This window comes from Manacus candei, unplaced genomic scaffold (genome assembly GCF_025592945.1).
Source record: "Manacus candei isolate 608988 ecotype Guabito, Panama unplaced genomic scaffold, ASM2559294v1 h1tg000077l, whole genome shotgun sequence".
Classification (NCBI taxonomy): Eukaryota; Metazoa; Chordata; class Aves; order Passeriformes; family Pipridae; genus Manacus; species Manacus candei.
This window is the reverse complement of record NW_026138125.1, coordinates 3,034,170-3,050,560: the sequence shown is the minus strand read 5'-3', so window position 1 is coordinate 3,050,560 and position 16,391 is coordinate 3,034,170. Positions and strand designations below refer to the sequence as shown.

The 16,391-nt window shown below is 41.7% G+C and overlaps 2 protein-coding genes across 4 annotated transcripts in view; one reads left to right on the top strand and one right to left on the bottom strand.

Moving 5' to 3' along the window:
• Positions 1–16,391, top strand: part of NXPH2 (neurexophilin 2) — a 74,010-nt gene that overhangs the window by 50,232 nt on the left and 7,387 nt on the right. The window lies entirely within an intron of this gene.
• The window catches only part of SPOPL (speckle type BTB/POZ protein like), a 63,500-nt gene continuing 56,429 nt past the window's right edge, over positions 9,321–16,391 (bottom strand). The window contains exon 11 of the mRNA XM_051810298.1: positions 9,321–9,456. Within this exon, the coding sequence (XP_051666258.1) occupies positions 9,429–9,456 (28 nt within the window). The 3' untranslated portion in view covers positions 9,321–9,428. The remainder of the gene's footprint in view (positions 9,457–16,391) is intronic.

Below are 16,391 nucleotides of genomic sequence, written 5' to 3'. Positions count from 1 at the left end.
TTGTTTTTAGCCTTTTTGAAAACAGTTGCTACCTCTGGGGTCTTTCCTGGTCATCAGGATCCTCTCCCAGTCTTCAAAACCTTTCACAATAACATCGACCAGCTCTTTCAGCACATTTGAATGACACCCATCCATCCCTCTGGGCAATGTATGGGTTCGGATTGCTCAGGAGACCCTTGCCTCAATTGTCTCTGTGACTGATAGTAAGGATTTACATAGGGAAAAGAAACAAACTTCAGAGGACTTGAATTAGTGTTACTTAGTTGGTGCAAGAGTCAAATGGATCCCTTGGAGTTCAATACAGTATCATTGAGACAGTTTAGTGATGTTGTTTAGTGATGGATGCTAAATGATTGTTAAACCATAAATTAAATAATCATCTGCAAAGGAATGGTTTACAATCACAATTTTGTCTCTAAATTAGCAAGAAGGACATGATGGTTCACTCCAGGTCTCTTTAGGAGATCTAAACTTTACTTACAGGGGTAGATCTTAAGTTTGGTCTTCCAATATCAATGCAAATGGGCTTGTAAGGCAGAAGTAAATGTTCCTTGTGGATGAGGATGCTCCAGGTAAAGCAGCAATGTGCACTCGCTTCATGACTCTGGAGCAGTCCTGTAAGAACTGCTTCATTTTCCCCCTTCTCTATGGTTTGAACATGGGATACTTTTGCCTGAAATCTATACTAGCAGTGTATAAGACTCAACAAAATTTTCAAGATCATCATTAGTGTGGGTTAGCCCCACTTTCTGGAGCTAAAAACTCAAGACCATCTTGCTTAAAATACTGATTATTATATTCTTTGCTGTGTTACATTTTAGCAATGCCCATAGAAATAATATATGCTTAAGGCAGACACAAGAAGATTTGTAATTCTTTGTAAGCCTCATCCTTCTGAATTCAGTGTTTCGTGGAGACAGCACGGAGTCCTGTCAGCCTGTGCTTCGACTCAGACTAACAACTTTTGCTCCTGCAAAAACGATTCACATTTTTAATCATCCGTTAGGTTGTGTTCTACATACTGAGGACTTGTAGATAAATAATTAAATTGAGAAATTCTGGATAGGCAAATGAACCTCGAAGCAATTATAAAACTGTAGAATTTATCAAGTGTGGTGATATTTTTCAGCTATGGAAAGAAATTATCATTAACCATTGTCAAGCACTTGCAGTTTTCTACCATAGGGGAACTTGGTTCTCCCTCAGTTTGTGAGCTGATGTAGTGACAAGCTGCAGAGAGATGACAGATTTCGCTAAGGATTCGGAGTCTGAACACCTGTGCAGTGTCATGCTTTTAAAAATAGAATGTGACAGCAAAACACATCAACCCTCTAATGTCCAAATGGAAACCACAGGGGTTTTTCCTTCAACTTTTATCTGGAGAAATCACTTTCAATCATCACTGGCCAAGTGAAAACACAAAGCAAAAGCTGTTTTGTTGCGGTCCAAAATTAAGAGCAACAAATTGGGATGGTAGGCACAGGTGCACAGAAAACATTCAGTAATCCCCATTTCTTTCTTCTCAGTGCTGTTCTGACGTCCTGCATCTCCAAGGGGTGCAGATTACTAATGGTCAGTAGCATTTTCTTCAGGAAACCCTTGGAGGATGGTTAGGAGAGGACTGTCACCCAAAGCTGCTTTGCATACCTTGGCTTTTGTGTGACTCATTCAACCCTCCAATGAAGCTATCAAAAAACAACCAACACATTTCTTGTTTTCTATAATCTTCTCTCTGGAAGAAAAAAGAAAAAAGAGCATTAACCAAGGGCAGAAAGATAAAGCCAGCCTTGTTTGATTACTATGTTAGAAGTGTGCAGTATGCTCTTCTCTGGAGGAGCCGACGTCACTGGCAGCATTTGGAGGGAGCATCTCCACTGCCCATCTCCTTTAATAGTATCCTTGAAACGTTAATCAAATCTAAAGCATGTAATCTTTTCCTTTTTTTTTTTTTTTTTTTACAGAGGGAACTAGGTTTCCCAGTCTGCCAGAGACTCTGAGCCCACTGCCAGCCTGCTCTGCTCTCTTCCAGGGCTGAGCACAATTACTGGGCAGCACTATGGGGTGGCCAGGAACCCACTTCATCCCATTTTTCCCATTACACAGTGCTAACCTTTCAGTATATTCTCTTTCTTCAGTAATAGCTTTGTTTTCAAAGATCATATGTTTTTTCTACATATCTGGTACAATTATTTTGAGATGTGGTTTCGGCCTCTTTTCTTTGCAATACTATTAACTGTCTTAAAAAGGACATTTATTCAGTATTTTTTGACAAGATCTTTATGTGATTGTGTGATGGAGAAATAAGGAATGTCCAGATTTAGCTCTTTTGTGCTCTCATTTATGTATGAGAGAGACAGAAATATACTTTAAACTCAGATAAGAATTAGCATTTTGGATGACAAAATCTATCACACATGAATGAGTTGCTTCTTAAAATCAACCAAATAAATTAGACTCCCTGTTTAGGAGCATCTGGCACCCTTAGAACCTAGTTCATATAATGACATCTCTCTTTGTTAAGAAGAATTATGTAACAATATGGTTGATTTATTTCAAGATGATTGGCTTAGCAACTTAATTGGACTATGCAGTATACCAGAGCAAAAGAAAAAAAAAATTAATTAGCTCATTCATTTGTGGATGACTGGAAGCACTGAGCATCATGCTCAGCTTCTTTAGAGGTGTGCAGCCATTTGATCCTGCAAGGAACCAAACCTTTTCAGCTTCCACAGAACCCAAGCTGATGTTCAGGCATTGAGCCCCAGACAAAGCCCACAGAAACCAGCAAGAAGTTTCCTCTGAATCCAAAGAGCACTTGGTGACTCCTGGAAGGTAAAGGAACCTTCCTGGAGAAACATGAAGACAAAAATGTGCCTTGAAGGATAAGGCTCATTTTCTTCCTCCGTGGCCTCCCTTTTCCCTTCAGCTTAAACTCTCACCTTCCAAGCTCCCAAATGCTGTTAACATACCAGAAAATTACCATGCTGTATCCAAGTTTTATATTCATCCTGGTGCAAAGTTTTATTTCCTGGATGACTATTTATATATGAAAAACGTGCATTTGCAACATCATTTGACTGCTTTATGGGGTCACCACCTCTCAGCTGAGACAGAACATTATTATAATTATTATTATTATTATTATTGAACATCTTAGTAACACAAAAGTAGCAGTGTTATTTATTGTAATTTGTTCAAATTACTTAATATCCAAATAGTATTTTCAGAATGGCACTTGACAGTTGTTCAGATTTTCAAGATCTCTCCATTTTATTTCAGTTCCAAATGCAGCTTGTGCCAGCCAAGAGACTGCTTTCTTGTGGGCAAATTCCTCTTAAGTGGAGTTAATCACATCAGCTTGTTTCTACACTCTAGTTTTACACCAATTTAAATAAAATTAGAGGTGTGAGTGCTGATTTCTCTTGTGTTGTTAAGCTAAAATACTCTGAGTCCCCAACGATTTCTTTTTCCATTTCTATAATTGAGCACCAAACTCCCCACTTCTGTCCCACCCCCCAAAGCACACAGAAAACAAGACAAAACCCTAAATTAAAATCAGAGTAAGGATTTGACTTACAACATAAAAGAAGAAATAGGGCTGAAATTCCACACTTATCACACCCTGTAGTACCTAGATACTGCTGCACATCTGGTGTGTGAGATAATGTGCTGTTTAGAGACCACAGTATGAACACAGAAAATTGGAAATGAGTTTCAAGTCTTAACACTACATTTCCCCACTTCTGGGAGCAAGCAAGGCACTGTTTTTCACTCTTTTTGTAGGTCGTGTGATTTGATTACTCCGGGGTTTTTTTTGCTCTGAAAATAATGTAGGCACTAAGGAAATCAGAAAAGGAATAGTTCTGTAAGAAGTATTTTGTGCAGCACAGCTGAGAAGGTTTTTTATAAATTCCCAGACCATATAGCAAGGTTTAATTGTAATATTAGCAGCAGCAAAAAAAAAAAAAAATAAGAGATGCTCACATGAAGTCATGGGTGGAGCAATAAAAACCACATGTACCTTGTTCATTCACTTATCACATAATATAAATAATCAAAGCCAAAGGCAGTGTTTTTAGCCATTCTCTGCAACAGAGCATATTCTCTCAGGACTACCTGGTCTTACAGTTGTCACAATCACATGTATCAGTTATTTGCACGTTTCTAGACTGTAGCTATCAGACAGGAGAAGTTAAATCTGCAGCCAATGTGCTTTCCAGTTATTTCTTACTGAAACCTATGGATGTTTGCATAGGTCTGACTTCTGGCAGGGAATATTTTCCTTGTACAGTCATGTAAAAGACAAGATTTTTATTACTAAAAATGACCCAAGCATAGTGCATATAGCTTTGGACTTAACATAGAGGAAATCAAGTACATCTCTTAATGCAGAACATCAGACTTGATCTGACCTTTTAATACTCACATGTTTCCAAACTGAATGCTTTCCCTCAGTTTTGTGTGTGTGTGCCTGAGTGCCAGTTCACCTGGGGAAGGAGAGGGTTTCCAAGCCAGGGCACAGAAGAGGAGACTGGCTGTCTTTAATGCAGAGCCTGGTATTAGTGATGTGCTCCCAATGTACAGCACTAGGTGGGATGGCTTCGGGGAGGAATACAATGAGCAGGGAAGCTGTTGGCGTGTGATGGACACCCTGTTCCCAAATCTAGACCAGAGCAGGAGCAGTTCTCATACCTTAAGGCCCGAACAGTGGTGGGAGCATCACAGCCTGGCTACAAGGCGAGGAAATCAGCACCCCAATGCAGACAGAGGTGCAAACAAGAAGCGTAGTGACCCTCCTCCTCCCTCCAATCTGTGCTGCCTTTTTCCTGTGTACTGACCGTGAAGATAAATGGAGAAGAGCAGCTGAGGGAAGCATGCTGTTAGCACTCCAGAGAAAACATCTCCTGCCGAGTATTGAGCAGCAATGAACTGAACATCAAAATTGTTTAGACATTTCGATCCATATTCAGCTATAAGAGCTTCTGCTGAAGTTCGGCTGAGCCCTAAGTGAAGTCGAGCACGAGCCACGTACATCTTATCTGCACTTAATGAGGTGTTGTCCTTTGCTGGCTGGAAGGACATCTGCCAAGATTTTCTCTTCTGGAGCTTGTTATGGAAATATTATCTCTCTGTTCAGTGAAGTAACATATCCAAGCTTCTTGTTCTCTGAACATAGGTGATAATGATCCTTGTTTCTACTGTGAGTCCACGCCCTCCTCCATGCGTGGCTTGTGGACAGGAGAGGCTGCTATGCCTCCAACAGGAGCTGGAAGGTTCCCAGCTTCAAACCCAGCCAAGAACAGGGAAACCAGACTTACGCACAAATTTCTGAGCCAAAATCTGTAACAGACTACTGTGCATATACTCTAGTGAATCTGATGGTCATGTCCGGTCCAGATTAAGTTTGTACCAGTGGACGATCCAGACACACAGAGAATTGGCACAGGGCTGAGCTCCCTTCATCCTTATCCCTGCAGCATTGCAGGCAGGTAGGACAGACAAACAAACCCTTCCTGAAATGGTTCATCACAAGCAACTGGCTCTTCCATAGGTATCAGAAGTTGTAATGCTATTTGATGTAACAAGTTTACTGGCCTGAACATGGAGACTCAGAGATTTATAAAATCACATTTTTATTACTGATTCAGTCATGCACATACATATTTATAGGCTTTGTAATTGATCACATAGGGCAACACATTAAATTTTAATACGGGGGATTACTTCCTGTCCCTGTAGAACCACCTTTTGTATCCACAGGAGGCAGTTTAAAACATTTACAGCAGTTGCTTTTATGTCTGTCACAAGCCTATTACCAGCTTTGGTCTAGGCAGCAGTTACATTTAGATTTGTTTCCTTCTTTGATCTCCACAATCCGTGTGAAAACACACATTAGAGACGAGAAGGATTGTGTGGCTTTTTAAGCCTGGCATCACTTACACATCACAAGTTCTCCTAGCTTCTCCTTATCAGCTCACATCTCATATCTCCTGCTCTAAAAGCCTGCTCTTCCTACTCCCAGTGTGTTTGGGTTTTGAGATTGCTCAGGGCACCTGTTAACACTCATTCCCAAACCCATTCACGGTCAGTGGTTAGGTTTCTTATACAGACTCAGAATTTGGCAATCTGATGAAAAAGACTTCATTTTGTTTTACATCTGTGCAGTCAGTGCATGAATGAAGCAGTGAATACGGGTCTTATTAGCAATCATGAGTCCTTCTGAACTGGTTTATTCTGCTTTTTAAAACATAGTGAGAACTGACTACTACAGAGTGGATATTTTCAGAGTAAACCTTAAAGTAGAAAAGTCTGTCTTGGAAGCAGATTCATTACCTGCAAGGGAGGTCAAGACTGTGGTCAACTGAAAAAGAAGAATCCCCAAAGAAATTTGAACACCAAGGTGCATAAGGAACATTTTGGTTTTGTTACCCTGTATGGTCAAGTCCTGGAGCAGGGAAGCCAAATGAATTGTTAGCAGAGGAATGTGGATAGTAGTACCCCTGGAACTGTCCTGGTCTAGAAAAGGTGTCCTTGATAATGGCAGGGGGTTTTGGAACTAGATGATCTTTAAAGTCCTTTCCCACCTCATCAACCATTCTGTGACTGTGTGATTATCTAAACTTTTGGGGAAAGAATGTCTGCTGTGAGTGAAGACAAATAAGTCAATGGAGCTGATATTTCTCACAGAATGCTAATCTAAACCAACCTCATATCAAGGCCTCTGGGGGGTTTGCAGGTTTGGGATCCAGCTGGCTGTTACAGCCTATGAATCCACTGATGTTTGCATTCCAGTTTGCATTATTTGCATTTAAGGGAAGACTTTTCAGGTTATGCTTTTATATAGCCTTTCTTCTAAGACACCTTTAGTCTGCATCCGAAGAGAACACTTCCTTCTGTCTTGTTTCTAGGACTGTACATTTTCTAGGGTGTGTGTTTCAGATGTGTGCCTTAAAACCAACATGCTAAAGTCCCATTTCCCTCATCCACAGCCCTCCTGCAGGTGATCTATCTGCCATCAGTGCTTGTTTCACCAACTGCAAGCACCCTGCTAGGACAGTTCTTTTCCACAACCTGGAAATGTTATTCTTTATATGCCAGTTGGAATGTAGCAAATGCATCGTGGGATGAGACCAAATTAATACTTGGGGTTATGTGCAAAGTAATTCACAATAAAAGAGAGACTGTAAGATGTAAAGATGTGTTGAATGTGCTCCCTTCTTGTTTGATACAGATACAGCGCGTGTGGAGCAAATAGGTTTGAAATTATATTTTTTACATGCAAATGACAGCAATTTGCATTAACTCCTATTGTGCTAGAACATAACATTTTCATCTGATCTGTGCCTTTCTGTCTTCAGATCCTCTTTCTGTTCTACAGTGCATATACAAAGATCCTAGATATTAAATATCTTGTTAAATTCCTGCAGGGGAACAAACCAGGCCTGTGTTATGACATTCTTCCAGGCAAACTAGATCTCAAACTCATCTCTTCTCCCTTTTGTAAACCCAAGTCATGGATTTATTATATCAGGACAGATGACTGACCAGTTTCTAATTAAGCCTTATTAAAACTTACATGGTGATTGAATTTCAAATTTAAACCTTGTCATTTTTAAAGTGTTTCAAACTTATCATTTCATTTTGGAATTAACATTTCATGTACCACGCACTGGTATTGGATGGGAATAATGGTGGTGGGGTTTTGTTTTAAAAATAAGTCAGAAACCCCACGTTTTTTAATTGATAAATAGCTAAAAAAAAAAAAAAAGCTAAGAATGATCTTTGTATTTTAGAAAGCTTTGACCAACTAATCTCAAACTGTTCTCCCAATCTTTGAAGTACAACCAAATTCAAGCTGAAAGGAATTCTGTTTTTCCTTTTCTTAGGGACACAAAAGATGGCTGAATAAATTAAAAGGGATTAAAACTGGGTTTCAATAGGACCTTACAGTATGAAGTCACTGTTAGTACACCATTATGCAGTACACAATGGCTGCAGGCGTGGCTGGCTGCTGTTAGGCAAAGGCTAATATTGTTTCACCTTAAAACTTAATAATCAGGCAGCTTCAGTCAATGACTTTCTCTTCTTTAAGAGAGTAATTCGTTTAGGAAAGCAGCATGCATGCGTGTGTGTAGGCAGCAGTGAAATATCTCCAAGTGCCCCAGTGTGCTACCCCATGCTAAGTGGTTTGAAAAGGAAAAAGATTTTAATTTAATTTAGAAAACTGCCGTGGCTTTCCACGCGTAAGGCGGGGAGGGGGGAGAAGCTGTGAGCCAGCATGGCACTGCTCCCCTGGCAGCCATGGGGGGGACAGGCAGCTCCAGCTCCAGCTCCAGCCCAGCCCCAGCTTCCACACTGGCTGGGGAGGAGGACAAACCTCGGCCTTGCCCTCATCCCAAACTGGTGCGATGCTGTCGTCCGGAGCAGGCGGGGAAAGGCAGCGAGAAGGGGCTGCCCGGAACTCCCAGCAAGGGATGGGTTTTGGCGCAGTCCTGGGAAGATGCTCACCCCCAGGCTTTTCCCAAAGGGCCTCCACCTCATTGAAAAGGCACAAGTGGAGGAGCTTCTCCCCAGTGTGTGACCTCCACATCTCCAAAGCAGCCTCAGCCCCGGCCCTCCCCCGGCAGCCTGACCCCACGACACAGCACTTCTTGGCGAGGGGTTACTCACCTCTTCCCTCTGTATCCGTGGCAATCCAGTGTACTCGTGCACTTCCCACGTGTTTCTGTCACAAAGCTTATAAGCAGAAATATTTTTCTTAGGGAGATGCCAAGAATGTACCCAGCAGCTCCCACAGCTTGGGTACATTAACAAAAGCACATGTGGGCAGTAGGATTTCCAGGAAGGAACACTATCCTTGAAGTAAGCTGCAAAACGTGTTTTCTGGAAGAAAGCTTTTAACTTGAGACTCCTAGTCAATCCCCTCTGTCCAGCTGATGGACTCTTGGATACATCCACTTGCAAAGAGCATGAGGAGTCAGGAGGAATCACCAAGAGTCACTAGATAACCCCAGCTAACAGGTTCTTCAGCAGGAACATGCCCAGGAACTTGGAGTGACGACAGCTTTCCTGAGATGTCAGTGCAGAAATCACTAGGGGCAGCTCTTTTCCAATGGGAGCTTCCCATGCCAAGCTCTGTGGTGACCGTGCCTGAGCCCAGAGTGATGCCAGGAAAATACCTGCAACAGAGCATTTCTAGCAGCATTTCTAGCATTTTTATTTCATAAATGCTATAGGGTTAACAGGGGGTTAGGGAGGAAACATGCCTTCTGACAAGATGCACTTAACAGTGAAAGCTGAGGCAAAGTTCAGAAACTTGGGATTTGTTTCTGCTCTCTCCCCTCGTTACAGTTGTCTCCCATTAAAGGCAGTGGAGTCTGGAAGCACACACGTTGTTCTTCAGGAATGGGCTCTTTATCTCCATCGTGTCACTGGCAGGTTGTTAGGAAATGCAGCCTGCAGTGAAGCAACACAAAAATCTTATGCCTTATTTAAATAATGGTGTTCATTGCCTATTAAAATGTAACTTCCTGCTTTAAAACAGGATTAATTAAAATGTACAAGAATGCAATTCAGTTACATTTTATGCTTCAGCCCAGCACATACTTTTCATCACTCATTCCCAGAAGAAGTATTAAGGGCAGCACAGCATTCTCAGTTCTGCCATTAAAAGCACAAATGAGTATCAAGCCTGTTCTTTTCAAAATCTTGGCTCAAGTATCACCATTGTTAGATTTTTCATAACATATTACTTTGGCCATTACTGTTTTGCAAGATAATTGTATCAGTGATCTAACTTTTGACAGGATTCAAAGTGGCTGAAAATAGTTCACTGCAGCACCTTTGTCTTTTAAAGGCCATTTTGGGCTTGTTATTTTAATCCTTGTGCAGCCTGATTTATCACTTCAAACATCTGTCAGCTGTGCTTTGTCTTGAAATTGATAGTGATAGTGTTACTGATTTTTCAACAGCAGCTGGTAGAGGTTCATTAGTTAGGCTCTCAAAGGGAGTAGATAACTGTAATATTTTTCTTTGTTAATCATCTCTTACACGTTGTAATAATACTGAGTTTGAAATCTGCTAGAAATGCACAGCCTCTCTCTGTTTGTAACTCGTCAGAAGCATCCTTTTATTCTTTTAATCTGGCTCGATTATTAAAACTCTCCTCTTCATAATGCAGTAAAAAATTGAATAATGGCACATGAGTAGGAAGAGAGAAAATCCAGCCTTTGCTGTGCAGTACTGAGCAAGGAGGGAGGTCATGGGGGTCTCAGAGTCCACATCCAAATATGAATCAACTCCAAAGAGGAGATTAAGGGCTGTTCTGTAATTGATTTTTAGTTTAAACTCTACAAGGCATACAAAACCTCGTGACAACTTCAGTAAAATCAGGTTCATTTCTAACAGATACAGCAGTTTTCTGTTAATGCACTTTCCCTGCCACATAAAATAGCCCTAGTGGTTAACTGTGATTCTTAAAACATTTCCCCCCCAAAAAAAAATCCTTGCCAGCCTTCCTCCAGCTGAGCACCACAGCGACTCCTGCTCGGAGCTTCCATGGACCTGAGCATCTGTGAACTCTCCTGCAGCTGAGAGCGTGTCAGTGCTACCGCTGGTTCCAGCGCTCACCAACAGATAATTACCGCTTGAAATTAGTATTTTAATGAACTGATCTCAGCAAACATAAAGTGAAATCTCCCAGGCATTAAAGAAATGAGCAGGAGGGAAAATTATTTAACTGTAAAGTTCAACAGACGGCTGGTCAGCAGGCGCTGTCTCGGCAAAGGGGTTGAGTGTTCCCGTTTCCATCTGCAGGAAGAGGCTGGTTTGGGTTTTGCCCCTACAAGCTGCCTCAGTTCTTAGGGACAGGGTTTAGTGGGGCTTGGCAGTGCTGGGTTAATGTTTGGATTTGATGATCTTAAAGGTCTTTTCCAACTTAAATGATTCTATGAGCAGCACCTGCAAGTGGAAGAGTGACTTCAGGGGAGATTGAAAACACCTGGGACGTCTCACAGGCTTTCCAGGTGAACAGGAATGTCTTCTAAATGTCTGCTAAAAGTAACTAAATGCCAGACCTTCATTCTAAAAGGACAAGTCTCAGTCCCATAAGATAATACATGTACTAGATAATACAAAATAATAGTGAAGCTCAGTTCAAAGCTCAGCTCAGTTCAGGCTGCAAGAGTGCAGCCTGAATTTCAAGGAAATGTATAGGGTGACTGAAAAAACACCTGAGAATCAGTGGGTTTTATATGTTAGCAGAGCATGAACTGTGTTTTCTTCTTAAATATAGACAAGTAACTTGGGGTGGTCTGCATCAAGCACTACGGTCATGCCAGGCCTAGGGAGAGGAGTGTGTGGAGAGCAGGAACAGGCACCTAGAGGTGAAGCCCCCTGCCAAAAGAAATGTGACTCCCACCCCAGGCTTCACACGTGCTCAGGCAGTCAGTAGACACAGGTCATCACCAAACAGGAACCCATATGCTCAGCTCAGCTTTCATCCTCTCCCTCTCAGTTCCCAGTGTCAGAAACTACACTGGAAATAAATGCATAATGATTTTTAAAGTCAGAATTTCTAAACATCTCTGTGGAGAAGTCCTTCAGAAGTCCCTCCTGGCTAGAACACTCCATTTGTATGTCACAGACTCGAAGACCTGCTTATTTACTGAAGGACAGTTGATCACTAACATACTTCAGGACACTGTGTGGCCAGGCAGGTGGATACTCACCCACCCCACCACAGCATTGCCTTGCCTGTCCTGTTAGGAACCAAAAATTCTTCTTGAACATTTCATATAGATTTATATATACATATATTTATATGCACATATATTTTTATTTATATATATATATATATATAATCTAAGCTTTCTGTATCTACCATAACTGAATTAGATATTTTTATACAAGACTTTTTTCAGAATTTCACAGAAATTCTGTAAACAGAAAGGTTTACATTTAAATTACTTCCCCACCCTTAAAGAGTGAATGCCTTATATATAGTAAAGGAGTAAAACTACTTAGTGATATCAGAAAAAAATTATAAGACTTACTCCTACACAAACATACAGAAAAGATACCTGTTTTTTATCTCAAATATCTCTATTTTAGATTTAAGGGGGAAAAACCCTGAGAGTTTAAGTCTTCAAGAATAGAACTGGTGCACATTTTTTGGCAAGAAACATTTCTCAGAACAAATTTTATGTTCTCTCAGCAAAAAGGTAGATCAATTCAATTCATGGATATAATTTAAAAGCTATCTATGCTCTAAGCAATTTATCCAATTGAGGCTGGAGGGAACACTTCAGATAACCTAAAACTACTCATCAGGGCTGTGAGAAAGACAGCACATACTTTCCACAAATACATTTTTGAAACAGGAAATCTTTGGATGCTTTATTTTTAATTTTCACTCTTTTCTTCTTCTGCTTCTTCCTCCCAATTTTACTTCTTTACTGAAGTGCTGTTTTAGTAAAATACTATTTTGCTTAGTTGTACAAATTGGAGAATTTTCAAGTGATTTTTTTTTTCTGTAAAATACAATACTGAGTTGGAAGTCTAAGTTTTGTTTAAAAAATATGCAAATAAATTGTATCCAGAATTGGAAATTTCTCCCAGCATACTTCTTTTAGATTTGTATTTTTGTCTGTGGGTTATTTGGATGTTATCATCTCATATTCTCATTAAACTAAAGATTTCTACCTGCACTATCCCCAGACTTTAGGCGTATATAGATGCAGACAGATCTTCTGAGGAGTAATGACAAAGCAAACTGCCCTTCATCAGCTTCCTGCTCATCTACCTGGAGAGCAGAGGGGAAATTCACCATATTATGGAGTGGGAAAATAGTGCTGAGTCAAACACTGGCTCTTGTGCTTCCAGTTTATGTTTTCTGACTTACCTTCTAGAACAGTTTGAATCTCTTGAAAGGCTAAAAAGCAAGGGAAAGCTTCAGGCTCACCCTTATTGTCGTGTCTGGCTGAACATGAGCAGCCAGTGTGTGCCAGGGTGGCCAAGAAGGCCAGTGGCATCCTGGCCTGGATCAGGAATAGTGTGGCTGGCAGGACTAGGGAAGTGATTCCTCCTCTGTACTTGGCACTGGTGAGGCCACACCTCCAGGTCTGGAGCCCTCAGTTCAGGAAGGACATTGAGGTGCTGGAGAGAGTCCAGAGAAGGGCAGTGGAGCTGGTGAAGGGTCTGGAGCACAAGTCCTTGAGGAGCAGCTGAGGGAGCTGGGGGTGTTTAGCCTGGAGAAAAGGAGGCTCAGGAGTGACCTTATCACACTGTACAAAGACCTGAAAGGAGGTTGTAGCCAGGTGGGGGTCAGTCTCTTCTCCCAGGTAACAAGTGGTAGGACAAGAGGACATAGTATTAGGCTGCACCAGGAAAGGTTTAGGTTGGACATTAGGAGGAATTTTTTCACAGAAAGGGTGATTAGACCTTGGAATGTGCTGCCCAGGGAGATGGTAAATTCACCATTCCTGGAGGTGTTTTAGGAAAGACTGGATGTGGCACTTGGCACCACGGTCTGGTTGACACTGGTCAATCAGATTGGTGATCGGTGATCAGTCATAGGTTGAACTTGATGACCTCAGAGGGGTTTTCCAACCTAACTGGTTCTGTGATTCTGTGTTACTGTGTTGTGTCTCTCAGGTATTTAAGCTGTACTCTTGTTTAGCAGTATTAGTTGACTTTCAGACAACATGTCAGAGAATATTAACACTGATACACAGTTTTGTCTGCCATTTCTCCTCTTTCCATCACTTTCCTGTTGCACCACTTGGACACTTCCTCAGCAACGCTTTGGAGGAAGCCCTGTCACCAGTCATGGGTAGCAGGACATGGTACAGGAATGATCACTTCCCTTCCATCGGCGGGGATGCCAGTACAGCATCCCTCTGCAGAGGGGGAATTCCTTTGGAGGATGCATTAGTAGGATTACTGCTGTGGTTTAGTTGACATGGTGGTGTTGGGTCGAAGGTTGGACCCAATGATCTTGGAGGTCTTTTCCAACCTTAATGATTCTATGATTCTATTTACAAGCAGAAAATTTAATGGGCTGCAAGGTTCAATCATGAAGGCTTTCTTTTCTGCTGAAGCAGCTTGTTATAGTTTCAACTACAGGAGACAGGGCAAAGTTGTTAAAGTAATCCAATTATATTAGTTGTTGAACAAGGGGTTTCTCACCACCTTCCCTGAGTGAAAAAAAAAAGTAGCAGTAGCTGTATGAGCCTCTAAAACTTTCCAAATTACAACCTCACTAACTTGGAGGACTCCAAGAAGTCTGAGTACCCTGCCACCATTCGTCTAGAGATCAGCGCTCCTGACTCCCTGCTCTGTTTTCCCCCCATATGGATATCTTTGCTGAATTTGTCATGCTGAACTCCACAGTCCCTCTTTATCACCTGTTTCAAAATGAGACAGAAATCAAGCAAGTGGACTCTGAATTTGTGACTTAATTTTTTCTTTGCACCAGAGTATTTTAAACAGTCCATCATCGCCCACAGGAGAGAGAAAGCCAGGCACAACAACCTGCTGGTGTTTATTTATTTACAGCTTAGCAAGGGAGAGGTTGTGCAAGTGCAGGAAAGTGTTTCAGTTGCCTGGAGAGTGAGGGCATCCTTAGCTACAAGGTTCAGTCTCTCTTCTGGATATTCACATCCCACCACCCCCATTAGCATGAATATGACCAGTAGTCATATTCCAATCCCATTTTTGCCTGTGTGCTGCTCACAGCTCTCCTTTTTTCCAGGTTGCAAACTGGAAGCACTGCTTCCAGAGCCATGTAGGGCACACAGACCCTGTGCTCAGCCCCTATTTGAGATGTCTTTTGTAATTTCTTTTGTTTTTCAAACTTTGTCAAAAGTAAATCCCTGCTCACGCTGTCCTTCCCCACAGCTCAGCTCTCAGTGGATTATGGAATCATAGAATGGTTTGTGTTGGAAGGGACCTTAAAGCTCATCTCATTCCAACCCCCTGCCATGGGCAGGGACACCTTCCACTAGATCAGGTTGCTCAAAGCCCCATCAAACCTGTCCTTTTTGCTTCATTGAAAAGCAGCTTTTTGATATTGGGGCAGGCTGACCCACACAATTTTGTTTTCTCAGGGGAAATCCATAAGCTTCCCAGCAGAATTTTGGGGAGACAGGATCAAAAATTAAAAATTTCCAAGTAAAATCCAGAGGATGTGTTTGGGCAGCTGAAGATTGAGGATTATTAAGGATTTTTCTGCGTGGTAGCCTAAGTTGTTAATTCACAGCTTCCACTCCTGGCAGAAGCTGCAGTGGTAAATGAAAGTTAATCCATCTTTCAATCATGAAAGCACACGGGCTGATAACATCCTGAAAAATAGGGCTGTGACTTGATGGAACAAACATGTTTCTTTTATACAGTTCTGCTGAAGGATGTTACTTAACTCCCAAATTCCTCGAAGCATCCCTGACAGCAATCACATCTGCTGCCATAAAACCCACCACGGCCTCTGTCTTTGGAAAAAAAAGTATTTAATAATCTGTAAAGTTCAAGCTCAGCTTTTTGTGATGAGTTATTAGAACCTGTGATCATTTTCTCGGGGGAAAAAAAAAGGCTAAGAGGCTATAATGGAACACAATTTTATGGTTTTTTTCTATTTAATTGATGATGGACTGAGTTTTTATTAATATTTCTGGGCTCCAGCATAAGATGCTGAAAAAGCTAATATGAGATCATTGTATCTGGTTAATGTGTGTGCTTTGCAAAATTGATAAGGCCTGTCAAGACATAAATTATTTAATATTTGATAAATGTGTGGAAATCACTGAATTTTCAAACAGACAAAGCAGAGTTATTTCTCTCCCCCTCCATGCACTCCCTTCAAACTGGGGCTTTTGTGCAGTTGCTTGATGATGCTGCATTATGCTCACGGCCTGTGAGGCTCCAAAATCACCACGGGGAAAGACAGAGAAGGGTCCTCTGCTGCTGCAGAGGGGACACAAGTATAAACCCATGGGACACTCAGGCACAGAAGCAGCAGAGAGTGAAGAGACCACTGGAATCGTCCCCCAGTATGAATTGTTCACTGGTGTAACTGGGGGCAAGAGGAGGTGACTGAACACCACCTCCCTCCCACCACCCCTTCCTCTCCAGCGGTGGGATAAAAAGCTCCCGGCAGCACCAGTGAGTGGCCAAATGGTGCTTCAGAACTGTTTATTCCAACAGACTGGTTCATTTCAGCTAATTGCCAAGAGTTTTTAAATGGTTCCTGGCAGGGGTGAAGCCAGAGGAATAATTGCTGGTGATTGATGAATAACCTGGATAAAATTCCCAAAGCATCAAAACTTATTAACTCTTGCACAGGGACACCTGCTTTTATTTAGTGCCTTGCCCACAGAGAAGGACATGGGAATGAGTTC